Source organism: Hakea prostrata, chromosome 11 (genome assembly GCF_041222555.1).
Source record: "Hakea prostrata isolate BN-2017 chromosome 11, UWA_Hpros_2, whole genome shotgun sequence".
In the NCBI taxonomy this organism is placed as follows: domain Eukaryota; kingdom Viridiplantae; phylum Streptophyta; class Magnoliopsida; order Proteales; family Proteaceae; genus Hakea; species Hakea prostrata.
Window position 1 is genome coordinate 20,361,686 of NC_142610.1, and position 27,792 is coordinate 20,389,477.

Consider the following 27,792-nt stretch of genomic DNA (forward strand, 5'->3'; position numbering starts at 1 on the left):
ATCACAATAGCAACATCCTACATGCGCATCCGAACCGATTATAGCTCGGATAGTTTGATTGGGGAGGGTTTAGCTATACTACTTGCCATGCAATGGCAGGTGTGAAGGAATTGGCAGCGTGCATATTAGGTCGGATAATGCTACATTGGTAGATTGGCTCAATGGAGGGTGTGGAAATGGTTCTGCTGAGGTGCAATCAATTGTAAGAGATATCAACTATGTAATACACCACTTTCATCGGTGTTCTTTTGTGTATTGTTCTAGAGAAGTGAACCTTGTTGCTCATTCTCTAGCTAGGAAGGCCTTGTCCCTTGGAGGCAGGACTACATGGCCATCTTCCACTCCTTGGCTCCTTGAACTATGTAATCAGGGCGCTTCGGCTTTTGCCTTTGAATGAATGTTGGGTTACAAAAAAAAAAAAAAAAAAAAAAAAAAAACACATACATGCTTCTAAGTTCAAACAGAAAACCCTTGTACATGTCTTTATTATACCATTACATGCAGGTCAATTTCTTGTAACTGTTTTTCTTGTTCACTTAGGATAGGATCTGTTTTCGCTTCAATACTGGTTACATAATCTCATGAACTAACTAAGAATAGCCTGTAAACTCAATTTAGTGAGTTTACAGATCTCCATTAATAGCTTAAGCCACCTTGTATACACTGATCATCAGCTCTCTCTAGATGGCAATGTACGGCTCCTTGGACACACTCCATTTGTACAGGACTTCGCCGAAAACGTCATAAAAGATGAGATCGACATGTGTTTCAGTCATCTTTACACTCATGAATCCTTGTCCATCATAGAAGAATTTCAGTCCTGGTTTGTTTAGATCATACTCACCCCTCCATGCCTTTGAACCTCCTCCACTAGTAAAATATTGGAGTTTGCTGCATTCCAAAATCCAATTCCCCTTAGATACTTTCAGAACAGTTCTATTTAACATTTCCAAAAGCTTGAAATAGATTTTAATTACCTGTCCAAGCTAGTGATGTGCTGCACCAGATGGTCATGTCCATTAATGTAAAGATCCACATCATTGGCCTGTAACAAGTTCAAAGAAATCATGTTATCCTCTGTTTATTTTATGTGGGTGTTACTAAGTAAAACTTCATTGATGATCACCTTAAGGATTGGTAGAAGCTGCTCCACAAGCTCCTCGGTGTCGCCATGACTACCTGCACTTCTCAATGTATGGTGACCAACTACAATCTTCCAGTTCGATGTTGATTCTTTCAATGCCAATTCGAGATCCTATTCAGACAACCATTATCAGACATGTTAAGGCTTGAACTTTTTTTTTCTGGGGCAGAAGATTGATGTTTATAATGTGGAAATGGGTGAATGAGTTACCTTCAAAAGGTTACTTAGATATTCCTTTCTATTAGGAACTATACCCTTCCAGTCATAAGTGTGATGCCCTGGATCAGTGAAGTACTTGTCTTGGAAAGGAGTGGTGTCAATGAAGAAGATCTCTGCAATTCCTGTTAAAGAATAAAGGAAAGAATAGAAAGATTAGATCACCATAGAGAGTTTCCATGCAGAAGTTGGATGCGAGTAAGCTCAACCTGGGCACCTTGTTTTCAATGCCTCAGATTTTAAGGATGACCCACAGAAACTGACATTATAGCTGGGGAAGAATAATGAATGGTACCTGTGTTAACAATAAAAGATCTCATGCACAACCATCTGTGGTCTTTCATGAAGGGAAGAACTGGGCTGAGTTGTGCCTCAACATCACCTCTATAATCATGATTGCCCAAAACTGCAAAAGCTCAACCAAATTAGTTCAATTAGTATTCGGAAACTCTACAATATTAGAGTGATTTATTGGGTTTGAATGAACACACCATTGAACCATTTCTTTTGCAAGCTTTTAGCAGTGTAGATGTTGGAAAATGACTCCTCAAATGCTGGGTCTTCAAGGCCGGTCAGTCCATCTTCATAGAAGTTGTCACCGGTGGAGATTATAAAAGCTGGGTCCAGCTCTTCCCCAATCCTTCCCATCTGAAATAAACACAGTATATTCTTCAGGTGAGCATGTAAGAACAAAGAAAGAACCTAACTTTGGTAAACTAGACATTTGAAAAATAGGGTTCTTCGGCACTAGGTTCTAATAATGTATGAGACAGAGATCTGATCATCTGACAGTTTATTCCAAGGAAAAGAAGATGACGATATGAGGGAGAAGCAATAACCCAAAAACAAAAATAATAAAGGGTTTTCCTGTCCAGAAAATATGATTCAGAGAATGGGAGAGAGAGATTGGAATACCTGAACTGCAACTTCAGTTTGGTTGTACAGACCTTTCCTTCCCCAGTCCCCAATAACCAAAAACCTGAGTGAATCATCAGAGTTCACAACATGATTGATGCGGGGGAACTCAGCCAATGTAAAGATAAAACAGAAGCTGAGGGTGATTGCCCAAATAGCCATACACTTGTTGATGAAGGAACCTGATGAAGCAGCCATGATCACAACTCTGTGAACAGGAAACTGGAGGGAACCAAAACAAAGAAGAACTTATAGAAGGCAAGATGAAACTAATATTGAGATTGAAAAGTGTCCCTGAAGAAAGAATTTAGGAAGTTGAGGAAGAATCCACGAAAGTGGGGTGAGCCCCACAGATAAGAAAAGAAGATAAGCCACTTGTCTTCTTGTAATGAAGAAAGGTAGTTGGTTTTGTATGGTCAAGAGAAAGCCAATCAAGAAAAGGCAAGTAGCAATGCTTGCCTTGTTAGAAAGAGTAGGGTTTCTGTGTTTGAATTCTGAACACCTAAAAAGTCTCAGCTGAACAAATCTGCCATTCTGCCTTTCATTGTCTAGGGTGGGATCCAGGAATAATTCGTGGAATATTTTTTATCTCTGAATTTGGTTATGGTTTTGTTCTTTTATAACTTGCCATCCGTGAGGTGGGTATATTATTGTTTATTGGAATCCAATTCATCAGAAGTGCTTTTTACAGTTTTAATTTTCTCTGCTGCCAAACCTTCCTTACTACCCACCTTCCTCAGATCCAGCCTTAGAAGTGATTATGATGCTTTAACAGTTCAACTGAGCTTCACCAGTTTTAACATAATTCTAACCAATAAGGAAAGCAGGTTTGCTACAATAAACAAATATAGTTGTGGGAAAAAGAGCTCCACTTCATTACATGTGGTGAGATTACCTTGAAGATTTAGGGTTTCCTTCATAATTAAGAATGATGTTAGATTAGCTTAATCTAATCAATTTTGGGTCTTATCAGAAATTGGTTTGACTTATAGGAAGAAATTTATGTGTATAAGGGTTTTGGTTTGTATTTATATGAGGCTGCATGTGGACTGGATATATGTATATATAATATTCCTATGCATTGTCATCTTCAGGTGTAAGAAATTCCATGTGCTTAACAGTTCTGTTGGTTGAATGATGAACAATAATTCATAAATGAAGTAGATATGACAAACCAAGTCACTATCTGAAAGCACATAGAGGCAACTAGAGAATCCATTGTTAGAAACCAAAATGTAAAATGAATAAACCTAAAAATCTATTTTGAAAACAGCTTATTTTTTCTACTCTAGGGGTTGGTTGAATTGATACGAATGAGGGGTAAAATGGTAAATGAGAAAGCAATTTTTAAAATTTGATAGGGCTAAATCCAGTTGGTATCAGTCAAGGCCGATACGGAACCCGATACGGAATACTAAAATCAACTGCTTTTTCGGTGCCTGCAATTCTTGGAAGTCCAAGGTTTTCTCTCTTGCGTTCTGTAAAATCCAGGGGCGCAGGGATCCACCTCCTCCGACTCTTTTCTCTTGCGTCCTGCAAAATACAAGGTCTTCTCTTTTTCTTTCCTGATTCTGGGTTTTTTTATTTTTGGTGATGATTTTATCATTTTGAAAGTCCTTAAAGTTTGATCATGTCTAATCATGTCGAATTTCTTGGTATATGGTAGTGAATTTTCCGTTTTCGTATCACTTTTGCTTCTGGGTTTCTGAATGACTATCATTTTAGTTCTGTTTTTCATTCTTGTTTGGAATACCCTGTTTGTGTTGAAAACTTAAATCAGCTAAGAAGAAGAGGAGAGAAGAAGGGGTATAAGATGATAAAGATAACAACTTCAGTGTTTCTGTCAAGCCCTAATTAAATTTTACACTACAAAATAGTTTGTCCCAAACAAAAAGTATAACAACCCTAGCAATATCATAAATTTAGTTAACCGAATCAACTGATCCCAAAACCATCTGCAAATTGGGATTGCAGCAATGATAAATGATTTAACCTTCCTCCGATGCTGCTTGGCCTTCTTTATCTTTATCAGCTCTTCATAGATGCACCATGGAAAACTCAGGAAATGATCCGTATTCGTTCTCTCACTGTAGCATCCCCAATAATTAGGATGATATGTTACATGATACCAAGCTGATGCCTTTGCAGCCTTTGCTGCTGGAGATGAACCTTCCTCAAATCCCTTATTGAACCATCTCCTTGCCTCCTCTTTTAGACAACTAACTGCATATCTTACTGCATCAGCATCCCATTTCTTTGTGAATGGTTTCGCTATACCTGTGATACTACCACTTAGAAGATCCGCCTCTGTTTTGATCCTGTAATAACCCATTAGGTTTCCCAACTTGGAATCGTACTTACATTTGTAGTGGTAAGCATCATCAATGTAATTCTGAAATCCATCAATCTCCAAGTCAGTGTCATAAGATATTCTTGCTACATCTGGAGTGAATTGTACAAAAGACATGTCTGATGATATGTCTTTTATTTCTCTGTATAGTTTTCCAATCAGTCCTGGTGATTCATAGCTTGGTTTGTCAAATTTTTCCATGAAATCTGGGTATTCCTTGATATGTAGATGAGGTGGAATTTCTGCAGGGACACCGGTCTTTGGGAAATCGACTGCAATTGAGTGGAGCCTTGCGAGCTCTATGCATTTTTCGTTTTCTGCCATCTCTGGTTCCCTATCAGCAAACACTTTGTGTGCATTTGCAATAACTCCAAGGCTTTCATTCAAAATGTAGTTAGCAAAATATTCCTGAACTTGCTGTAACAACCCAACATAAAAAGAACAAAAATTGCATGGTAAGAAGCACCTACAAGATTATGGAAACCAGAATTTATATGAAGAATTACTGAAAAAGATTTTTAGAAGTGTGTCATGCAACCTATCATGCTAGATTAGTACCTCAATTGTAACACCATGGTCCTGGGAAGAAGGTGGTGCTGCAAAATATTCCATGGGTGGAACTTGACGAGGTGGAATAAGCGTAGGGTCCCAACTTGCAAAATAAACATCTCCATCTAAATCACTCCCTGAGCATTCATCTGTATGTGGTCTACAGCCGCAGTTAAGATAATATTAATAACCAGATTTAGACAAGGAAAAGTTGAGATCTTTATGGATATTAATCAATGTAATGAAATATGAGAAAATTTCTTATATGGGAAAGAAAAGGAAGAAGCCTAACGACTGATTAGGCGGTAAAGATCAAAGAGAAGGGGCAAGCAAGAGAAGAAGTCAAAACCTTCCAGATATTTTGGTTTTACAATGAAACATGAAGTATAAAAAACCAATATGGTGAAAACCATCTGTTTTAATAGCAATAGTTTAGCAGTTGCTTCTAAGAGAGACATCAGAAAAAGATCACAGGTCCAGTATGGTAAAAATAAACAGAATAAAACATGTAGAATGCCATGAGCTGTGTCTGCAAAAGCCTATTTGATGTGAAGTCAAACTAAGGTCCTGATTGATGTCACAAAGTTATCTTGGACCCAGTATGATAAAAAGTAAAACAGGCAGGCTGTCTCTCACCTTGGTCCTTTTTGTGGGAAAACAATGCAATCCACCATATGGTGCAATGCTGGAACATCAGTGGCACACAAAATGCGCACATCACCAGGATGCAAGCATGGATTCTTAGCAACAATAAGCTTTCCCTTGACAACAAACTTTTTCTGGTCTGATTCGTTTCTGCCAAACTTTAAAATGGAACTGTCATGAAGCTTTTTGTTCCCAATTTGAGAAGCTTGGACAAATACTTGTCCATATTCCAAGGTTGCAGTTTCATCTAGACATCCTATCAATGATCTTCCATGTGGAATTAATATCCTCGTCTTCGTTCTCAGTTCTTGAAGCCTTGCTGCTCGGATTCCTTGTAGCATCATTGCAAGGAATGGTTCAGCACTAGGCTTATAGCCACACATTAACATTTCCCTGAGTGCATCACTGCTTTCACCTGGATATGTCATGTCAAGTACTTCCTGTGCCCTTAATGGATTGGTTAGAACAGCATCCAGTTCCTCCATAGCCTGCCTTTGCTTCTCTTGAAAAATATGATCTTCCACCCCAAGTGTTGACAAAAGAGTGATTATCTGACGATTGAGGAAACAGGGTTGATATTTGCTCCATGTCAGAACACCGAGTTTTGTGTTCTGGGACTCATACTTGCACATGCTTCTTCTCAAGGACAATTTCTTTTCAGATGTAGGATCTACAGCCACTACACCCTTATAGCCACCATACCTTATTTGAAAGGCAGAGGGAGTAGAACCTTTTATCCTACACTTTACTGCAACTTTGCTTGCAAAATCAGCAGAAATTTTACCAATACCATCTGAGAAAACATATTTTATCTGTCCTCTTTCCAGCTCTATGTCAGGGATAATTTCAACTTCATGCATGTAAATTTTATGAGTATCTTTAGAAGAACTGAAAGATTGACCCAATCTAGCAGAATATTTTGCCACATTTCTTATTTGACCAAAATCACCCATCGATTCTCTGATCTTTGCTGCTGTAAGCCCATCATCTGTCTTTGCAAACATCCATGTAGAGCTGACCCGAATCTGACTTGTTGAGAAGGCAAGAAAATCAAACCTCTTTTCTTCAATAACTCTTTATTGTAATTTGTAAATTTAGCTAGTGGGTTCAAGTTTAATTACTAAGTCTTTTCTTTACCCAATAAACTCTCAATATGTTGTAAAGGTTTCCGTGTAAAATTTTGCTTAAAAGTTTTATTTGCTAAATTTTATTGCTCTCAATTAAACATACGCTTAATTATGTAATTTCCTTGATTTTTGGTAAAGAAAGGGTATTTTTGTTTGTGCACCGGCATCATATTCTGATGCCATTGATGATTTTTCTCAGCTCATTGCAACTCCTTCCAACCATGTAGTACAACGGCCACTCTAAGACCTAGCGAATGATGGCCCACCCACCACCCATCCCCTTCTTCTCCGAGCAGCTCAATAGAGAAACCCTCAAGGTTAAAGGTGTACTAGGGGTAGTGGTTATGGTATCTGTGATAACCAGATGAGTCTCCAAATTTGAAAGTGTTGCAGCCTACATTCTATCCTTCTTAACTCCTGGGGGACGGGAGATATGTTCTGCTGCCAATGCCATTGCCAAGTTCATCTCCATGCCGATGATAGGTCTTAATCCATGCAACCCAAAGACAACTTTCATCCCATATGGACATACATTTTGCAAGGTTTGCTTGGATTATTGGTCATTTGTTGTCACCTGTTATCTAGGTTAGGGTTGTGATTAAATTTTTCCTCAAATCATGAAATAGGATTCTATGAGTGAATTAGATAAATTTAGAAGGTTTAACTTGTAAATTTTTAAAATTCTAAAGACTAAGACATGAATTTGCAATATTACACCCTCGTTGTTAACCATTAGATCATAAAAGGACATGGTGCCGTCCATTGGTGTTGGAATTATAATTCAATTAACGTGCTTTTTTTGGACTTTTTTGTGGGTTCAAAAGATATTCTCATCTTCAAGTGGTGTATACAAGCAAATTTCCTTCTTTCAAACTCAAGAATGAACCTGTCATTTCCTTATGTCATTGAGATCTTTTTTTTTTTTTTTTTTTGAAATTCCAACGGGATAGTTGAATTTGTGAAGATGATTATCTGAAGTATCAAGTGTGAGGTTTTGAGTTTTACTTTTTATATCTGTAGAGCTACTGATGCAACAGTGTTTAGCGTACACTATTTTTAGTGAAGTTCAATAGTTCTCATTCAATGTAGTTAGAACCTTTAATGCAATTATGGGGTCCCTAGGGAATAATTGGGCAAAGGCTTGAAACCCATATTTAAAAATAAATAAATAAAAAAGAAGGAAAGAAAACTATAAATACCACCTTAGCTTTTTAAAAACAATATTTTGAGTCTCCACAAAATAAGTTTCAAAAAATTTTATTAATAGCTTTTACCCTCACTATATTTGAATTCCATAAACTATAACGTTTACACCCTTGAATTTTATTAATTGCTTTTACCCTCACTATATTTGAATTTTTCTAAAATTCCTAAACAACCCTCTCCTAAATTCCTTCATTTCCCAACATACCCTTTGTACTTGTGGCATAATATGAAGAGTGGCCCAATCATGGTTCTGATGTTCATTAGAAACATTTGGTTTTGGCTTTTTTATTATTATTTTTTTTATTTACTTATTTATGGGCCTGACATTGGAAACATTTGCTTGATGAGCCAAGAATCTAAAATAGAGAAATCTATGCCTAATCTTCAACGGGATGTCTTAACCAAAAAGGCAACAACATTTTTCCATTTTCACAATTTCTGAGGTTGTTGCATAAAGGCTAAAAAGACAAGTTTACCCTTGATTTTTTTTTTTCGATAAACAAATTTCCTTGATCAATGATTCATGTTAGGTATTAAGTGAAATATAAATTATTTTTATTAAAAAGAGTAAAAGGCGGGAAAACACGAAGAAGGAAAAAAGAAAAGCCCAAAAACAAAACAGGAAAAAAAGAAAAAAAAACAAAAAAAAGGCGAGAGTAACAAAGGAGATCAAACAAGCAAAAAAGAGAAACAAACGAAAAAGAGGAAGAAAGGAAGGCGACCCCGGGCAGGGAGGGGGCCGGAGGGGGGGGGGGGGAGCGGGGCCAGGAAAAAAACAAGAACAAACGAGGAGCAAAAAACACGGGTCAAGAAAACAAAGAGAGGGAAAGGAAGGGAAAAAGAGAAAAAGGGGGGGGGGGGGAAAGAAAACCAGTTATAAAAGGAGAAGGGCGTGGGAGGTTGGAAGTGCTGGGGGCGGAAAACCTTACCCATGAATCATCGCTTAATGGGATTTGACTCAATATTACCAAAAGAATATTTACCAAAAAGAAAAAAAAATAATAATATTTCAATCGAATGGAGGCAACACTATGATGTGCCCAAAAACTGTTCAGCCCTCGGATTCTTCAATGTTTGTCTATAAAACAAGATTAGACGTGGGCCGACTCAGTAGTCGGGTAGCCATCTCCTCAAGTTAAATCAACAACAGATCACCATAGAGCTCTCATCTCTAACAGGTTGCAGAACTTAATTGAATAACGTTAATGGAGGGAAACGATTTAAATACCTTTACTATGTGCGAATCTTTAGTTTATATAGGGTCTCCTTGCTATTTTAATTTCTTCGTATGGTACAATCGTGTATCCTAAATTTCACGAGTTCACGTTTCTTTTCGTAACCGTCGGATTCCTTCACTTTGACATTACTTGATGGTTCAACCAATTGCGACTGAGGTCAATGACTCGACCACGGTCGAACCCGGTTCGGTGTTATTTTATCCTCTAGTCTATTTCCTTATTAAAAATAAACCAAAATCATTTATTTTTTTATAGATGGATAACATGTGTCCAAACATCATATTAAAGGGTTGAGATTCATTTACAATTTATATATTTTTTTTTCATTTAATCATAACCCTTTAATATAATTTGTAAATAAATCTCAATCTATCGATCTAATATTAACACACATGACAATGTCATGTGGATGAGCCATCCAATTCTACGAAAAAGTGAAGTAAATAAAATTCCGAGGTGCCACCTAAGTCGGTGGTCAAAAGTTCAAATCCCAAAAGCAAAAGCAAAGATCGGTGGAATCCACTTTCTTTTATAATAAAGTTTTCATTCATTCCAGAGTCCAGACCAGCTGGAATCCACTTGTGGTTTTATCAATGTGCAAAAAGACTGGCCTTTCAAGACTCAGACAGTCAAGTCGTTGCACCTCCACTAAAGACTCATAAAGTTAGCCAAGAGAAGAAGTGGGCCATTCAATTGTGGTAGAAAAACTTTATCCGAAAAGTGTTCTGGACTATTAAAATTCATTTGAATCAAACTTCTAGGGGTGAAATGAAAGTTACCCTAATAAAAATTGAGTGATTCATAACTTAATAACTTAATTAACCAGTTTAAGAGTTATAATAGGTCGAAAAGAATCGAGTTCATATCTGAATGGGTGGTCCAAAGAGGTAAAGGAATTCAAACCCCAAAGGGTTTCTCTGTCTCACCTGCCGATGTGCAGTGTGAATTGTTGTCACGCTTCCTTCCGTACCCCCTGTGATAATGAACCTTTTTGACCGCTACTTGTTTGTCCATCAAGTCTCGACAGTGGAGCCCACCCCCATCGTTTCCAGGAAATATCAAATATATAGATTTCACATACATATATGCAAAACTAGCTAATGTTACAGATTAATACAAGCGAAAGTCATACAACAGAAAAATAGATTCCTTTTGGTGAAGAAAAACAGAGACTTCAATTTCTGATGGAAATTCCATTTAACACCTTTGTCTTTGTCGTCGAACAAATCAATATAACTTTTTATTCTACCAAATTCAGAGCTTCCATAGAATCTGTCAGTTTTTTGAGAGTAGACTAGCTAGGAGATGCTGTAAGTAAGTCTTGAAGACCGAGTATGTAATTTCGTAATTTCCACCAAGGTTTAAAGTATCGGTATCGAGTATCGTATCAGTCAGGTGATTTTAAGAGACATATCGCTCTGGTTAATGTAATTTAGTGTACTTCAATGGAGAGACGTATCGAGATGTATCGTATCAGTTGGGTCAAATATGGATATGTATTAACTAGTATCGTATGGTATCGTGGGATACTTTAAACTTTGATTTCCACGACCCACTTGAATTTCTATATGATTTTCACTAGGCTTCCTTTATACTCCAATTTTTATATTTTTCTACTTTGAGTTGCACCAGTCTACAGCTAGAGTCGGGATCATCTCCTCGTCAGAAGAACACATCGATGGCTTTCCAACCACAAAAACAACGTGGGGCCTACAAGTGAAAATATAAGGGTTTTTTTCCCCTCTAAAATGCATTTTTCTTCTATGGGCCCCACTATTTTTGGGGTTGGGAAGCCGTCTCTGTGCTCCCCCGTGTTCCCGACTCCTAAGCTAGGGGTTTCATTATTCAAATTAGGTGTGCTTTGATGAATCATGGTCAAGTCAGCAGTCCACTGATAATGCTAAATTGTCCGACACAACTTTGAAAAACTAATAAAAAAAAGTGACAATCAATTTTGGTCTTTTATAAAAGAGTATTGGATGACCTTGTCTATTGCATGTATGACATTTGGTCAATTTTTGTTTTTTTTATTCGTATTGAATCTTGTGTTTTTATGCAATTATCTTTTATATTTTTTCTTTTCTTTTCTTGGCTATGTTTGTATTTGTTTTTTTAACATTTGACTCTCTCACCCACAATACTTTCAAAACAGCACAAGATCGCTCAAGTCTAGAGATGATGAGGTGTTGTATGATAATATTTCTGTTAACTTGTCGTGAGGTTCAACACTATTATAAATAAAGTCAGAAACAAGAGAAAGGTAATTCAAAAAGAATAATTTATCTACGTATAGCAACAAGCCTTATTTGTTTTTATTTTTGGTATCTGATCCAACAATGGAAAATGTGGTTTGTTTACATTCCAATTCCGGATCCTTTTTCCTTTTCTTTTCTACTCCCATCAACTTTTCTTGCATTTGTAATAAATTTTCCTTCAAAAACTAGTTTTGTTGTTCATTGGAGGAATTTGTTTATGAGAATATCAAATCATTTTCTTAAATGGTTGATGATCATAAATCATGATTTAAGAGCCCATAAATGAATATCATTCTTTGTAAATTTAAAACTTCAAAATCCTTGAAAGTAAAATTTTTTTTATAAAATTATCTTCTTTATTATAAGGGTTTTATGGTCTAATTTGTGTTTTCTTGCACCTTGTACTACCCCCGCACCCTGTGCTGTCACCTTCCTTCCTAATTTAATGTATGTGTTCACATATCTAAGTCATCCATCCATTACAAATTGTATGATTGTCTTTCTGCAATGTTGTACAATTGATGCACCGTATTGACTTGACTTTTCTATGGTCTAGACTCTAGTCTAGATCTAAAGTAGTCATCCATCCATTACAAATTGTATGATTGTCTTTCTGCAATGTTGTACAATTGAGCCGTATTGACAATTTTACACTTTCAAAGTAGTTCGATAATTTTTTTATATATTTTATTTCAGTAGTGTAGTTGAAAAAACAATTAATACGAATGGTCAAATTCCACCAGAATTCATCCAAAGCCAAAGCCGTAGTTAGCTCAGTGATTGCGAGCGAATACAGAAGCAAAATGGGTAAATTGTGTAAGCCAACAAGATTAGATTGTTTTATTAGATATACAGTTAGATTCCTTTCTCTACTTGGTCATTTGAATGATGATTGGATCTATCAGTATCTAGTAAATTAACAAGTGACAACAGTTCATATACCTCCGAAATGAAAAAAATGACAGTGCTTACTGCCTTAGGAAGGAACAGTACCGCCATCAACAATCATCAAGATTGATTGATGAAATCCATCAAACTCTCTTGATTTTTTTTTGTTTTTTTGTTTTTTTTACACTGTTTTTGCTCAGTAGAGCATTCATTACTAACCAGCTGTAATCCACTTGTGTACGTCTTCTCTTAGAGATTATTCACTCGTCACTAGTCGACCTGTTATAGAAAAGAGTGGGCCCTACTTGCAACGAAAGTCGGAAATTTCAGAGAAACGAAACGACGACTCGCATTCCAAGACTCAGGTAGTCAGTCCCTGCCGGTCGTCGCACCGCCAATAGATAAAAAGACTCTCAGAGTTGGGTGGGTATGTAATGCAATTCAAGAGGTGTTTTGGGGAATAGGGAGTGAGTTCGTTCATTCTTGAATCTTTGAATCTTGAATCTTGCTCTGTGGCTAGAGCTCGTTCCTTCCTGTTGACATCTTCTCTGATCTGATCTAAAACTAAACCCACGAGATACTTCATGGCTTCTTCCTCTTCTTCTTCTTCTTCTTCTTCTTCTTCTTCTCTACCACAATTGAATCTTCTTACGATGTATTTCTCAATTTTCCGAGGTGAAGATACTCGTAATACATTCACTGGTTTTCTTCACAAAGCTCTCAAGGACAGAGGAATCAATGTGTTCCTCGATAGCAAAAATTTATGGACGGGAGAATCCATTGGCACAGCGCTACATGCAGCAATCAAAGGGTCCAAAATCTGGATCCCTATCATCTCTCAAGGTTATGCGGAGAGCAAATGGTGCTTGAACGAGCTTGTTCAGATCGTTGAATGCTGGAGACCTAGTCCTCAACAATTGGTCTTGCCTATATTCTTCTTCGTTGACCCATCAGATGTTCGGAATCAAAAAAAGGGAAGTTTTGCAAAAGCATTTCAGGAACATAAGAATAACTTCGAGCCCCACGTCGTAAATAGCTGGAGAGATGCTTTGAAAGAAGTAGGAAATTTGAAAGGAGAAGTCGTTGATGATACCACGTAAGTCTTAAGTCTTCTGCACAAGATTACATGTTTATCTCACTAAATCCATTTTTGAATCATCACCAGGCCAGATCGCCTATATAAATATATAATGCTTCAATCCCAATCAAATTTATTGGTCTGTTGAGTAATAGGGTTTTTTTATTTTATTTTTCCTATGATGCAATCGCTCGATGCTAGAAATAAACTAGTTACTGAGGTGTTGTGCTGTGTTATCACTCTCATGAAATTTATGTTAACATGTGCAAGGATGCGTATTGTTGTTATTTAATTATATTAAATCTTTGTTACTGCTTTCAATTCCATAAAAAAATTTATTTTCTTTTGCACAAAAAAGTATAAATTGATTTGGTCTCAATTATTATTATAGTATTTTTATTTTTTTTATATTATATGAAATTTGCAGGGTTCAATCCGAGATAGTCGAATCAGTTGTCCAAAGGATCCTAGGCGAATTGAGTAGCAACACCAAATTGGCTGAATCTAAATACCTTACAGGAATAGATTCTCCTGTAGAGGATCTACTATCTTTATTAGATCTTGATCATCCTGAGGTTCAATTTGTGGGAATATGGGGTATTGGCGGTATTGGAAAGACAACTATTGCCAAAGCTGTGTACAACTCCATCAGATTAAAGTTCAACAAGCATATTTTTATTTCAGATGTTAGAGAACAAGCCACGTCAAGCATGGGTCTGGTGTCTTTGCAAGAACGACTTCTTAAGGATACCTTGAGAGAAAAAAACATTGACCAAGGAAAGCAATTGATAAAAGAAAGACTTGGTAAAGCAAAAGTTCTTATAGTTCTTGATGATGTAGATAGTGCGGAACAAATCGATGCTTTGGCTGGGGGAACCAATTGGTTTGGTGAAGGAAGCAGGGTTGTAATAACAACAAGAGATGAGGATATCTTGAGTGATGCTAAAGTTGTTAAGGATAAAATATACAAGCCTCAAGAGTTAAATCATGGCCAATCTCTTCGACTCTTTAGTTTGCATGCCTTTTCAAGTGAGCTACCTCCAGAGGATTACATGCAACTTTCAAATGATGTGGCAAACTATTCAGGAGGATTACCTCTAACTCTAGAGGTGGTTGGGTCTTTGTTATCAAAACAAAGAAGCATAGAAGAGTGGAGAAGTACAATAAAGTATTTGAAAGAAATCCCTCCTGAAAAAGTTCAGAAAAGGTTGAGGATAAGCTATGATAAGCTAGAAGGGCCTTATCTTAAAGAAGTGTTCCTTGATGCTGCATGTTTTTTTATTGGACAGAGAAAAGAAGATGTGATTTCCATATGGGAAGAATGTGGCTATCATCCAAGTGTTACAATATCCAAGTTAATTCAAAGATCCCTTATTAAATTTGAAGATGGACACAATAGGAGGGGTTTGCACGGTTCGATCTTGAAAATGCACGATCAAATACGAGATATGGGAAGAGAAATTGTCCTTGAAGAAAATCGTATGGATCCAAGTCAGCGTAGTAGGTTATGGTCTAATGATGAAACCTTGCAAATACTAGAAAGAAAGCAGGTAAGATTGAAGCATTTGCTATTTTGTTTTTATTCATGCCTTAGATAACTCTCTATATTTTAAAATCCACTTGGATTTTGATTTGGACCCACTCCACTAGTTTCCACCGATTTTTTATTTCTTGGTTACTTTTTTTATTGTAGAGAATCAACATTTGTAAGGCATGATCCTTATGCATTCTTGTGATAAACTGCCCATTATTTATTTAATTGTTTATATCCACCGTTTTCTATTTACTTGGTCAATTTTTCTGTTGTAGGGAACTATCACGGCAAAAAGCATTGTACTTAGTAATGACTTATCAGATGCTTGTTTCTATCAACAACACTTTGATATGATGCCCAATTTGAAATTTCTTCAGATTTGTTCAACAAGTGTCAAAGAAAACTTTTTTAGACTTCCTTCAACACTAAAATGGTTCCAGTGGAAATGTTATTGGAAATCTATACCTACAAATTTTTATCTCAAGGGTCTAGTGCATCTGCATCTCGAACTATGCAGTTCTGAAATTGAACAAGCCTGGAATATTAGTCCTCCAGATGAAAATACGGTAAAATATCGGACTTAATTTTTTTTTTTTTTTTTATTATTACTTTTTATTGATGAAGTGTATGTTTTATTTTTGTATGACAGCGGTTCTTGAAGTTGAGGGTTCTTAATCTTGCTGGTTCTAAAAATCTATCCGAGTCCCCAAACTTTTCATGGTTTCCTTATTTAGAGCAATTGGATCTCTCATGGTGCACGAAATTGGAAAGTTTGGATGAATCCATTGGGCAGTTGAGTCGGCTCCAAACTCTTGATATAAGTTTTTGTTTGCGAATCATGGAGTTGCCTAATTCCATTTGTAATTTGAAATCTCTTGTCATGCTTAACTTGTCATTCTCAGGAATAAAAGTGCTTCCAAACAATTTGGATAGTTTGTCTTCTGATGTTGTAGGAATTGACGAAGTTCCTCACAGTGTTGGACTACCGGAGAATCTTGAGAAGTTGGATATGGTGAATTGCGAAGGACTAGAGGAGGTACCAAAAAATTCAATGGGGAGATTGTGGCATTTGCGTACCCTTGATATGAGTAGAACCAATCTTTCAAAATTGCCTGATGATTTTTCAATGCTCTCGAACTTAGAGGAGTTGAGTATATCTTGGAATCTGAAATCTTTCCCGATAGATCTGTCCCACTTTAACAAGTTGAGGACATTAAAGTTTTTATATTGCGAGCTGTTGGAAGAGCTCCCAGAAGTTTCCTCAAGTCTGGTTGAGCTTAAGTTGGGGATTTGCAATTCATTGGTACGAACTTTGGACATCTCAAGGCTGAGTCATTTGAAGAAGTTACAAATTTCAAGTTGTAAAAAGCTGAAGGAGATTCAAGGCCTTGAGGGTGCAGAATCTTTAGAAAATGTTTTTGTCGTTTACTGTCCTAACCTGACAGATAGAAAGAGGAATACACACGGGCAGGTAAGTAGTAAGTAGGTGCTTATTGATTTATTTCAGTCTTATCGTCTTCTTCAAGTACGGATCAATTAATAATGGGTTAACTAACTAAACCAGCTGCTATTTTTATGTCATTTACTTTTAATAGTTTCTCCTAATTTCCCCTCTCTGCTTTGTATTTTTATTGTAGGGAACTCTACTTTTACCTGAAATGTCAGGGGATACTACTCCTTATCCCTGGTGTGCTGATAGTAAAGGTTTAATTTTGTGCGTTGTTTTCAAATCCAAGGGTTTTGACAAGCTATTTAAAGAGGGTCAGCTAGTACCCATCAAGTTACGCATTGAGGCTACGGTCCGCCGGAAAGATAAAGCAACCAAGTGTACGCATGATGTGAGATTTGAGGACGTTGAGTATACTAATCAACGGGATGTGATTTGCATTCACCATTTCAAAGGCTTTGACTGGTTTGGAATTCCTTTACAAGAAAAAGATTCCGTTGTGATTCAAAAAATGAATAGTTGGTATGCATTACCTTGTGGGGTAGGTAATTCCTGTTACGGTGGCTGGGTGAAATTCTGGAAGTTATTACGGGGTAGGGAAGTTCATGACCTTCAAAAGCCTATCGATGAATGGTGGAGTCCCCTAATTGTTGCAGATTTCTTCACTTGGTATGATAGACCAACAGCAGCAGCAGAAGAAGGAGTGCCATCGTGGCTGTGGAATGATACAACAATGGACTCAGAGGAAGAAGAAGAAGTGCAGAATGATACAACAATGGACTCCGGACCACCTAGACAGCATTATAATTCAACCACTTTCTTAGAAGAAGAAGATGATGATAATGATGAAGATGAAGAAGAAGAAGCAGAAGAAGTGCCTAATGATACAACAGCGGACTCAGGACCTGGACAGCATCATAAGTCAACCACTTTCTTAGAATTATTTTGTTTTCCATTTACATTTCTTTGTTCACCTTGCATTCCTAGGTGGGGTCAAGGATCTAGGTGATGTGTTGTCATGCTTCAAAAATCCACCCCCCCCCCAATCTTTAGGATCTTGTTTGAAATTGAAAAAAACTTTGTTTCATCTTCAGTCACATCTTTCAATGTCTTTTGCTTTTCTCTGTTATGTAAATATTTCATTGTTCAGACTAATTCTTAAGTGTTGATACTTCGTACGGTTAAATTCTTTTTACCTTCACTTTCCCTCCCCTGTAATTCCCAGCTGGTTTTCTTTTTTAGTTTCTTCTTACTTCAGCATTGTCACCCATTTCTTCTCCAGCTATGGTTTGCATATAACTTGGTTGAATGTTTGGTAATTGGAATTTGCTTTTCATTGAATCGATTTTCTTTCTCAGTCTAGTCTTGCAGACCCTTGGTTTTGACAGGTGCAGAAGCAAATCCAGATCACGCATTTGAGCGGAAGTATTTGCCCCTGCTTGCTGCTTCTACAGGATTTTCATGATGCTCTCATCTCATGCCCTGTTTTTTGCTATATCGATCTTTACAGCTTAATAGTGTTCAGGTTTTTTCTTAGCAGTTCTACGACGGTAACTCTTTCATTATTTGTTCTTTCAGTTGTGTTTATTTGAAGGGATGCTATTGACGTAGCTGACTTCTTGTCCTTAATTGGCCCTTTTGATGTAGCGAAAATCCATGGCTCTTGAAGCTACTGCTCTTGCATTAGCTTTTTTATGACTTCTAATTTTGCTATTGAGAGAGACAGTGGGGAGGGGGGGGGGGGGGAATTAAATGAAATCGTAGGACGTGAAAAAATGAAAATATAAAAAGCAAGCATTGCTTTTCCTCAATTCTACATTAAAGTACTGTTATCTTTCATGTGAATGATTTTATTACATTTGTAGCTTAATATATCAATAATCTACCGACGACCTTAGCTCTACAAGATTCAAGAATAGAATATGACTAGTTCTCTTCTTTTGGTAACAAGAAGAAAATGATAAGCTCACGGATTTGATGCACATATCATTCAATTTTTTATCTACTTTCTTAGAATTATTTTGTTTTCTATTTACATCATTTTTCAATTACTTTTTTTTTTCTTTTTCTATGTTAGGGAATCTGTTGCACATAGACTCTACAGTAACTGAATCTATAGTTTGAATTTGATTAGTTTAACACATATATTCAAGCTGGTTCCATGTGGGTAGAATTCTATTCATTAATAATTAGTTTAAGAAAGGTGGACCTGGCCCACCAAAAGTTTTGGGCCCTAATCAAATTCATGAATCCAAATTAGCACTTGGTAGGGATGGGTTGTGCATACGCTGCCCCCACCCCCAAATACTAAAGGATCTAACATCTGAGACACTCAAAAAAATAGAGGCCTTTAAAGAATGGCACCCTATTTTATCTTTGAAAATCATATGGCTTCAATTCGGTTAGAATAGTTAATGGTACAACCGGAAAGACCATTATATTGTGGGGTGTTAGTGTTTAAAGGCCATTGTGTTTGGGGTGGGAGAGCAATTCTATAACCATTGAATGGGTCAACTCTCAATATGCTCTATTCGTTTTGATGTACTTAAAATTTTTTACTATTCCTTTGAAATTCAAACTCATTGGTTTTCGTTAAAAAAAGAGGGGGGGGGTTGGAAGTTTAAGTTAGGATTTACAGGGCCTTCCTCTTTTGAAATTTTCTTGTGGGGTTAAATTTGATTCTTCTCTTATTGCAGAAGCAACGTTTCAACGTTTCAGGTCTCTTTGAAGCTTGTGTAACAATGTTGATTAGGACCATCTTTACAAGCAAACTTCCTTAATTCCAATTTCATATGTTGACTTTCATCCTATCATTCAACATAAATCTGTATAGGGACCCAAACAGGGTAGAACATAAAAGAACTTGTTTGCCAGAGTGTCCAATTTGGATAATTTTTTCTCTACGCATCAACACAAAGTGGCTTTGACAGATTTAATCTTTGCAAAATCTTTCTGGAAACAATCATAGAATACAAAATTAGCATTGCTTTGAGTAAACCCCACAGACATGAACACCTATTAGTACATCATAGAAGAATTTCACTTCACTCTGTCTCTGTTCAATCCTCTAATATCACCTCTCCACATGCCTTAATTAGAACTGGCGCCGCTTATGAAGATTATTATATACTACGGGGGAGAGCATGATGACAATTATTATAGATTTTATAGAATTAATTATGAGTGAATTACTTTTAATGCTGCAATTGATTTATCATGAATACTACCTTAACTCCAAAGGGGCAGTTGACTTTGTCAAGATGATCGTCTAATAAAGTATAAGGTTATGAGTTTGACTCTTTATATCTATAGAACCACACATACCACGGTGTTTAGTGTTCATTGTTTTTGATAAAAGTTAAATAGTTTCATTCAACTTAGGAGGACTTGGTTCATGCGGTTATGGGGTCCCATGGGATACTTGGGCCAAAGGTTTCAAACCCATCTTTATAAATTGAAAGAAAAAAAAGAAGAAAAAAAAATTTGTTAATACCACCTTAGTTTTTCACAATATTACATTTTTTCATTCCCTATTAATTCTACTGAGTTTGTCGAGATGGTTGTCTAGCGAAGTATGAGGTCATGAGTTTGACTCAATATATGTGTAAAGCCACTCACACAATGATGTTTGATATTACCGTCAGATCTATTAACTAAATATGAATCGTCCAATAATTTTTTTTTGTTTTTCCTCTTATTATTTATGAGTTAGTTAAGTTAACCTTTGATCACCCGTTAAATTTTCAAAAAGAAAAGAAGAAAACAATGTTCGATTCGCAAGTTGGAGGTTAGAGTAACGTCTAATTATTAAACATACAAAAGAGGGAAAGGTAATTACATTACAGATCCACAACATTCCAAACAAAGAGACGATCGCAACATTCGTAAACCTAACATCACCCTCTTGGAATTCCACACCATTACATAAACCTAACATCACCCTTTGGAATTTAAGGCTTCGCGAAGCAACGGCACAAACAAGAACCACCGCTGCCCTCCACCACAGTACTGAAGAAGAAGCTTCTTAACTTTGATTTTGAGAAGAAAGAACCCTAGAGTTCAGACACTCGAGAATTCGAAGGAAGAGTTTGGGATTCATCGGTAAAGCTAGGGATGTAATTTTGTAAATTCCAGAATTTTCAAACCTTCAAATGTAAAAGTAAAATTTAGTATTTACATACATACCCCGTCCTTTAGTTTACAACCGTTTGATTCACATATGATGACATGGCTTAATCCTCACGAACCTCACCATTGGCAGCGGCAGCTGCAAATAAGAATCCGCGCCGATAAGCGTGTATGTTTCCCATTCTCTCCCCATTCCGATAAAAATACATATCTGTTTCATATCTTCTTCATAATATTCAATACTGAAACTTATATCTGCTTCAACTCCATGAAATTTGATCGCTGCTCTGTCATAGGCACTGTAAAAAGAATTTTGAACTAATCTTTAGAAGGAGAGCAAGAAAACCCAAATCCGTAGACACAGAGAAAGTAGCAGAGTTTACCAAGCAGCTGCATGAGCAGTGTCAAATCCACCTGTAAGAACCATAGAACATGTCCCATATGTTAGGGATAATGGATGCACAACCACGAACAGAGAATAACACAAGCAAAGCACACAAGGGGAATTTAACGTGGTTCGGCAAAACCTTGCCTACGTCCACCAGAGAGAAAAGGAGTTTCACTATTTCTAGGAAACCTCACATCACTCTCATACCCACAAAGTATTTCCCTTTGCTTCTGTGCCCAATCCCTATCCTCAGGATTGATTCCCTAATCTCCTACAGAGATTGATGCCTATAGGTTATCCTACAGAGACTATTTATAGGGAAACCTAAACCCTAATCTCAATGTAATTACAACTTTACCTCAGTGCTAGTAATTGACCTAAACCCTGTTTCAATTACAAATACACCCAAAACCATAATTACATGGACCCACAGAATACAAGACACCCAAACCCAACACCATATCAATATCAGTAACTGAAAAAATAAGAGAATAATTAAGAAACAAAATTTTCAAAATGGTGATTCTATTACCCACATACCCAGACAAACCTTTTTTCCACAGTCCCTGCAATTCAAGAAGAAAAGGAGCTAAATAAGAAACAAATGAATAATTTTGGTTGAAGGCAGAGAAACGGAGAAAGAAGTAGAACCGTATGTTAGACTTCCAACGGGCAGTTCTCCTGTAAAAAGTGACACCACGATACTGGGAGCTTCGAGGCCTGTGCCCCGGGCGACCCTTTTTCATTGGCTGCGAAAAGGGGAAACCAGAATTTGGGTTCTTAAAAAGGCCCATTTTCTTTATTGGCCTTCAACTCTTTCCTCTCCTTCGCTGGTGGTCGGAACTTGCCCAATCTTTCCTTATATCTACAAATAACAGTCTAGCTTCACTGCTCATCTCTCCCCTTTGAAACCAGAATTTGGGTTCTTGCCCAGAAAAACCACAAAAGAGCTCTGGTTGTCAAAAGGCAAAGAGGGTGCTGAATAGATGAACCCAAAACTTAAATCCCCCAAACCCAAGTGCCCAATACAGCATAGACGAGGCAAGACTTGAGAAAGCTTAGCAAAAAGCACTGGCCTTAAGGTCTCTTAGCTCTTCTCTCACTCAATCAATCATATTCAGATACACGAACACACTCCCTCTCTCACCCTCTCTCTCCTCTCCCCATTAACTTTTTTGCTTTACTTATTACTCTCGCCTTCTCTTTCAGACTTTCCTGGTTAGTCTCTGTGTCTCCCTCCTGTCGTGAAAAGATTTAAGCTAAAAATGGAAGTGCAGATACAAAGAGGAGGTTTGAACAGAGGTTAAAAAGAAAAACACAATCTCTTTCGTACACAGCAATCCCTCCCACGTTAACCGAATCGAAAAAATATTCTAATTTCTCTCTCTAAATTATGCGCAATACCACTAATGGAAATTGAGGACGAAAGAAACATTATTGACAGAAACGGAAATGTGATAGAGAAAGAATTAAGAAAGGGCGTAAATGCCAACTAACCCATTTGAACTTACAATTTTAGAAGATTAAATCATGTGCTTGAATTCTTACCAAAAAATCCTATAAGGAAATTTTCATCAATGAAACGGTACAAGTAGTTACAAAAAAATAAATAAATAAATAAAGCATGGTTAGGAGTCAGTTAGATTAATCATATCAATTTGAACAATAGCCTCATTTTTGAGTTTGATTGAGATTGAGAATCTAGATCAATGATATGAATACCAAATGCAGGTAAGTATTTAATGAGCTGAATTTGATAGGACCAATCGATTAAGGACACAACCCCACACAAGAAATCAAGAATTCTCAAATTTAATTTCCTAATTAAGACAATCAAATAGGGTCACCACCCCCTCTACGTCAAACCAAAATCAAAATGTTCCCCATGATCAAATAAAGTCAACCATTTCAATAAGACGTGTTGGTTAAAAACACTATTAATCAAAAAATTAAGATCACTTCCTCATGAGATAATGCATAACATGATCTTTTATCTTGTCCCTTCTAAATAGGCCAATATAAATCACTATGGATTTACACTTACAAGTAAATTTTTGGTTTTATCATTGAAGGGTTGCCTACTTGGTAAGGATCAATACTTTTTAAAGAATAGGTTAGATGAACCGCTTTGAATATTAACCATCAGATTTGTTAAATTAAAAAGTGGAGTTTTGAGAGACCTGTTTCACTTGTTAAGAGTTCAACGGTAAAGGTTTAAGAGAATTTCTTCGTAAAGAGTTAAACCGTGGAGGTTTTGAGAGATTTTTTCTTCCCTTCAGAGTTAAACAATGGAGCTTTTATTAATTTCTTAAAAAAAATACTCCCTTTGCCTAAATTCTCAATTATCTGTGTTAAATTATCTCTCCATTGTCATGCATCATATTCTTTTTAAGAGAATTCTTTAGATATTTAATTTGAAATAAACCAAATTATATGTAAACCCCTAAATATGCAATCCACTACATCTATTATCTCTGAAAAAAATTAAATTACGTACACCACCCTATTTACTCTTACTCTTAGGTATTAAAATTAAATGATATGTGAAATTCTAGATTTATCTTTTATCATACAATTTTTTTTACAATACCATTTTTACCCCATCCTTCTATTCTAATCTCTCTCTCCTATCTTTGACCTTCCCTTCCTCAACAACGGCATCACCGGCCCCACCATTCCTCTCTAGCAGTAGCAGTAGCAGTCCACCTCTCCTGTCTAAATCTTCCCCTCTCTCCCCCCATCTCCTTCCTTGGACCACCTACTTCATCGCTATATTACTGCAGCTGCTGCATGCCCTCCCCACAAACCCAACCGGCACCCCATCATTAACGAGGGTTGTTCATCTCCGGTTCACTCAGACTGAATCGGTTTCCGATTAGACACAAGTAAGCCCAAATCGTTCGTTAAATTCAAAAATGTTTCGGTTTATGGGTGATTTATTTTGACTACCCACGATGTTGTCGCTTTTGATTAGGATGAAACCAGTCATATATATTAACATTAGTTAACTAAGCCTTACCCATACATATACAAACACTGTACTGTAAAAGAAGCACCACACAATATTGGTGAGAGAAGTCCCAACTCAGTTTGAATCTCTACAGGAATTTGTTTATGAAATAATTGAATTTGGTTTGACCAGGTTCTTTTGAACTACGTCTATTGCACTCTCAGGAGCTCAATAGAAAAAACAATTTAAAGAATAATTTGGTAGAAGCCAAGAGCTAGTTTGTCAATTGTGAGTTCTCTAAAGCAAAGGCCTTGCTGTTGTTCTTCCTGAATCTCGAAGCTCAAACTCTATGGTCATTCCTTCAATAAATGCTTCGGCTTGCTGAAGACTGTAGCAAGAAGAACGATGTTATTGAAACCTAAACCGGCTCTTGAAAGTGCTCGCTGCTTCCAAGAAGGGGGGCATTTCTTATTACATTCAGAGCGGCTAACTCTCCAAGCAAGTGGGTTTAGGGAAGAAAAAGAGTAAATGTGGAATCTTTAGAGAAGAAACTCTTTCGGGCTGATCCGCACTTGCCGGAGTTGTTGCAGTCGAGGAAGGGGACGTTAAGATGCGAGAGAGAGAGGGAGAGTAGCATAGAGGGATGGGATAAAAATAGTATTGTAAAAAACATTAGTACAATAAACGGTAAATCTGATATTTCATATATTTATTTATAGATAACCGTGGTTAAAGTGGGTTTCTTTTTGTTGGATTACAATCTTAGGATTAGGATATTACATGTGTCGACAATCCAACGATCCACAGGAGGAAACAGCTACACCATGTCAAAACGGGAGCTGATAAAAATCCTAAGGAGGAGGAGGTGTAGTGTGGGTCATCTTCCCTGATGCCCGATAGCCTTACAACCACAAAGTATGTGGGACAGACAAATAAAAATAATAAAAAATAATAAAATATTTTAAAAAATAAATCCCATTGCGCCCACCTATGGGCCTTCCTGTAATTCATGGTCAACCGCCATTAGGAAGTACAGAGTACTCCTCATTGGAGGAGACGATCATGACTCGAAGAGGTTGGGATGCCAAAGGTGGAGGAGATGGTGGTAGAGATAAGTGAATAACCATAAATATAGTTACGTAATTTACCCTTCAAAGGGCATTTTAATAATTTAACTTGTAAATTTAAAATGAGGGATATTGAGGGTAGTTATATCATTTATCCAAGTTACGGCAATATAGTTATTTGTCATGTGACTTAACAAATTCTTCGATAAAAGTTTAAGAGTGCATAACTTGTAATACTTTGAGTGGAATTGTGCTGAGTGGAATTGTGCTGATAACGTATTATAAAATAAAGAAAATATATTGGCCTTAGTTCAGAGGCATAATATTTTAGCCCTTAGGGCCAAAATCTTTAGCCAAGCCCTATTCGAGCTCAGCTGGGCAGGTCAGAGCCGTCAGGGCCAAACTTGCACCCCTATGTATAACTCCAACCCAAAACTGACCAAAGCGCTTCATTTTGTACCATGGCTTTGCAACTTCTAGCGATGTAGATTTTGGTGGATGACTCCTCAAATGCTACATCGTCGACGGCGGTCAGTCAATTTGTCATAGAAATTGTCACCGGTAGAAACTAGAGAGTTTAACATCAAGCTTCTCTCCAATCCTTCTCGTCTGCACCAACAAACAATGTTAACAGTTAAAACACTGAAACAAAATAGAGATCAATCACACAGAGATCGAGAACGCACCTGAAGAGTGACTTCACATTGGTTATAATCTCCTTGTCTACCCCAATCACCAACAACCAAGAAGCTGAGAGACCCATCTGCATTGGCAGATTTATGGATTTTCGGAAGCTTTGCAAACAGTGGAGACCAAGCAGAGAGCCAAAGTAGAGAAGACGAGGCCTAACAGAACCATGAATTGGGTCTTTCTGATTCATTTCTGCCAAACTTATGAAAGGAATTGTCTAAAACTGCTTATTCCCAATTCGAGAAGCTTGGACAAATACTTGTCCATATTCCAAGGTTCCAGTTTCATCCAGACATCCTATCCAATGATCTTCCATGTGGAATTAATATCCTTGTCTTCCTCGGCAGTTTTTGAAGTTGTGCTGCTCGGATTTCTTGTAGCATGATCGGAAGGAATGGTTCAGCACTAGGCTTATCGACCTCATCCAAGCACAACAATGCAACTGCTCAGAAGATGTTGCCTTGTCAGTCATCAAGGTTTACTCGGACAACTCGATGCCGGATAAAGCTTTAGCAAGTCTTCCACTGGGTGGACAAGATCTTCCAGGTGTGTCAACCAGGGATTTGATCTTACAATTTCCTTCTTAATGCTTTCGTCAGGTCCAACCAGTGGGACTATGCTGAGAAATTCTTTCGGTATTTCAAAACCTTCAGGGTTTCTCCAATTTAGAGAGCAACAACGTCCAAATCATCAAGATTTTATGTAACTGGAGAGCATGATGATTGTTATTAGAGCAAATTGCACTCTGACTCCTCCAAAATGAAAGCTTTAAAGTATTAACATTCCACATTATGTTTAAAACATACAGACCTTTTAATTCATTAATAAACACATTAGTCCATTCTTAGTGAAAGAGTTAACCCACTGTTTATTTTTTTTAATTCTAAAAATGCCCTTACCAAAATCTGAGGAGATAAAAAAAATCCAAAAACAATGTATTCATCAAATAAACTTCGTGTAGGCCGAAGATATATATATATATATATTTTGGTAAATGAAAATAAAATTTATTGGAAGTATATAATAGTTTTTATGATAATATAACTAAACATTGTAACATTTCAAATTTGTGTCCTTTTTTTATTTTTTTATTTTCTTATTGGTGTTTAGATTAACAATGTAACATCAACTTGAGTGCTACATGTAGCTTTGTATATTTATACACAAGTTGACTTGATTAATATGTATTTGGTATTTTTTTCTTAAATTTTGTTCTTTGAATACTTTTAACTTTATTGAATATTCTTTGTATTCATGTATTTGTACCGTCTTTCAGGAATAAATGTAATAATAACAAATACAGGGAATTTTTTTTAAAAAAAGAATTAACCTAATTGGTGGTGGCTTTATAGTTACCGTCACTAAATATAACACTGCCACTAAACACCACACAATTAGTGGGCCCGGACTAAATTAGTTTCGGTTTCTTGTTTACCATCACTAAATACAACCCACACCATTGTACACCCGATTAATGGCGGTATTACCGTGGGTTTTTCTTTCCCTTTTTTGGGTTTTAAAAAATATTTTTTTTTTTTCTCTTTTCCTCCCCAAAAACCATATTTTGTGGCGGATTTGTGGCGGTTTAAAAAACTGCCACCAAACCAATGGTGGCGATTTTGGGCATTTTTAGTGGTGGAAAAACTCCCGCTAAAAGTGATTTTTTTTTTTGTAGTGATCTTTGTGTTCAAAAGATTACCTCTCCATGCTTTAGCACCGCTTGTCATGAACTGTACTGGGCCGTAATTACAATCCCAATTAATTCAAACTCTATTCACTAGCTGTTACAAGGATAAAGTTCGATATAAGATCAAACTCTTTGTAAACATTATAAATCCAGATTATAAAACACTAGTTCCCTAAACCACTGCAATTATTGGGTTGGGTTGGATGGGATTGGTCATGTTATGTTTTCTTTTCTTTGTTTTTGTTCTTTTGGGTTGAAAGGGTTATCTTTCATGTGAATGATTTTATTGG

General features: G+C 36.8%; 2 protein-coding genes and 1 pseudogene across 3 annotated transcripts; 1 reads left to right on the plus strand and 2 right to left on the minus strand.

Annotated features, from left to right (window-relative positions):
- Positions 1 to 441: 441 nt before the first annotated feature.
- LOC149000735 (purple acid phosphatase 4-like) lies at positions 442 to 2,733 on the minus strand. The gene is made up of 7 exons (XM_089139700.1): positions 2,276 to 2,733; positions 1,852 to 2,008; positions 1,656 to 1,766; positions 1,355 to 1,485; positions 1,127 to 1,255; positions 978 to 1,045; positions 442 to 891 (listed from the first exon to the last, which is right to left on the minus strand). Exons 1-7 carry the CDS (start codon positions 2,471 to 2,473, stop codon positions 681 to 683), a joined length of 1,005 nt encoding a protein of 334 aa, XP_088995826.1. The 5' UTR covers positions 2,474 to 2,733; the 3' UTR covers positions 442 to 680.
- A 1,384-nt stretch (positions 2,734 to 4,117) lies between these two features.
- On the minus strand, positions 4,118 to 7,129 carry LOC149000736 (putative RNA-dependent RNA polymerase 1; annotated as a pseudogene). Its single transcript, XR_016170749.1, has 4 exons — positions 7,108 to 7,129; positions 5,811 to 6,891; positions 5,184 to 5,334; positions 4,118 to 5,042 (listed from the first exon to the last, which is right to left on the minus strand). The product of XR_016170749.1 is annotated as a putative RNA-dependent RNA polymerase 1 (transcript).
- Positions 7,130 to 12,711: 5,582 nt separating this feature from the next.
- On the plus strand, positions 12,712 to 19,372 carry LOC149000737 (TMV resistance protein N-like). The gene is made up of 6 exons (XM_089139206.1): positions 12,712 to 13,629; positions 14,039 to 15,161; positions 15,421 to 15,711; positions 15,795 to 16,616; positions 16,783 to 17,349; positions 19,289 to 19,372. The coding sequence occupies exons 1-6, from the start codon at positions 13,118 to 13,120 to the stop codon at positions 19,370 to 19,372; spliced, it is 3,399 nt and encodes a 1,132-aa protein (XP_088995332.1). The 5' UTR covers positions 12,712 to 13,117.
- The last annotated feature ends 8,420 nt before the right edge of the window (positions 19,373 to 27,792 follow it).

Coding starts and splice junctions, on each gene's coding strand:
- LOC149000735 (XM_089139700.1), bottom strand. CDS start 2,473: ATGGCTGCTTCATCAGGTTCCTTCATCAACAAGTGTATGGCTATTTGG. Junction 1,256..1,354: donor ATCTAAGTAACCTTTTGAAG/GTAACTCATTCA, acceptor TTGTCTGAATAG/GATCTCGAATTGGCATTGAA. Junction 1,046..1,126: donor AGCTTCTACCAATCCTTAAG/GTGATCATCAAT, acceptor AACTTGTTACAG/GCCAATGATGTGGATCTTTA.
- LOC149000737 (XM_089139206.1), top strand. CDS start 13,118: ATGGCTTCTTCCTCTTCTTCTTCTTCTTCTTCTTCTTCTTCTTCTCTA. Junction 13,630..14,038: donor GAAGTCGTTGATGATACCAC/GTAAGTCTTAAG, acceptor TGAAATTTGCAG/GGTTCAATCCGAGATAGTCG. Junction 16,617..16,782: donor AGAGGAATACACACGGGCAG/GTAAGTAGTAAG, acceptor TTTTTATTGTAG/GGAACTCTACTTTTACCTGA.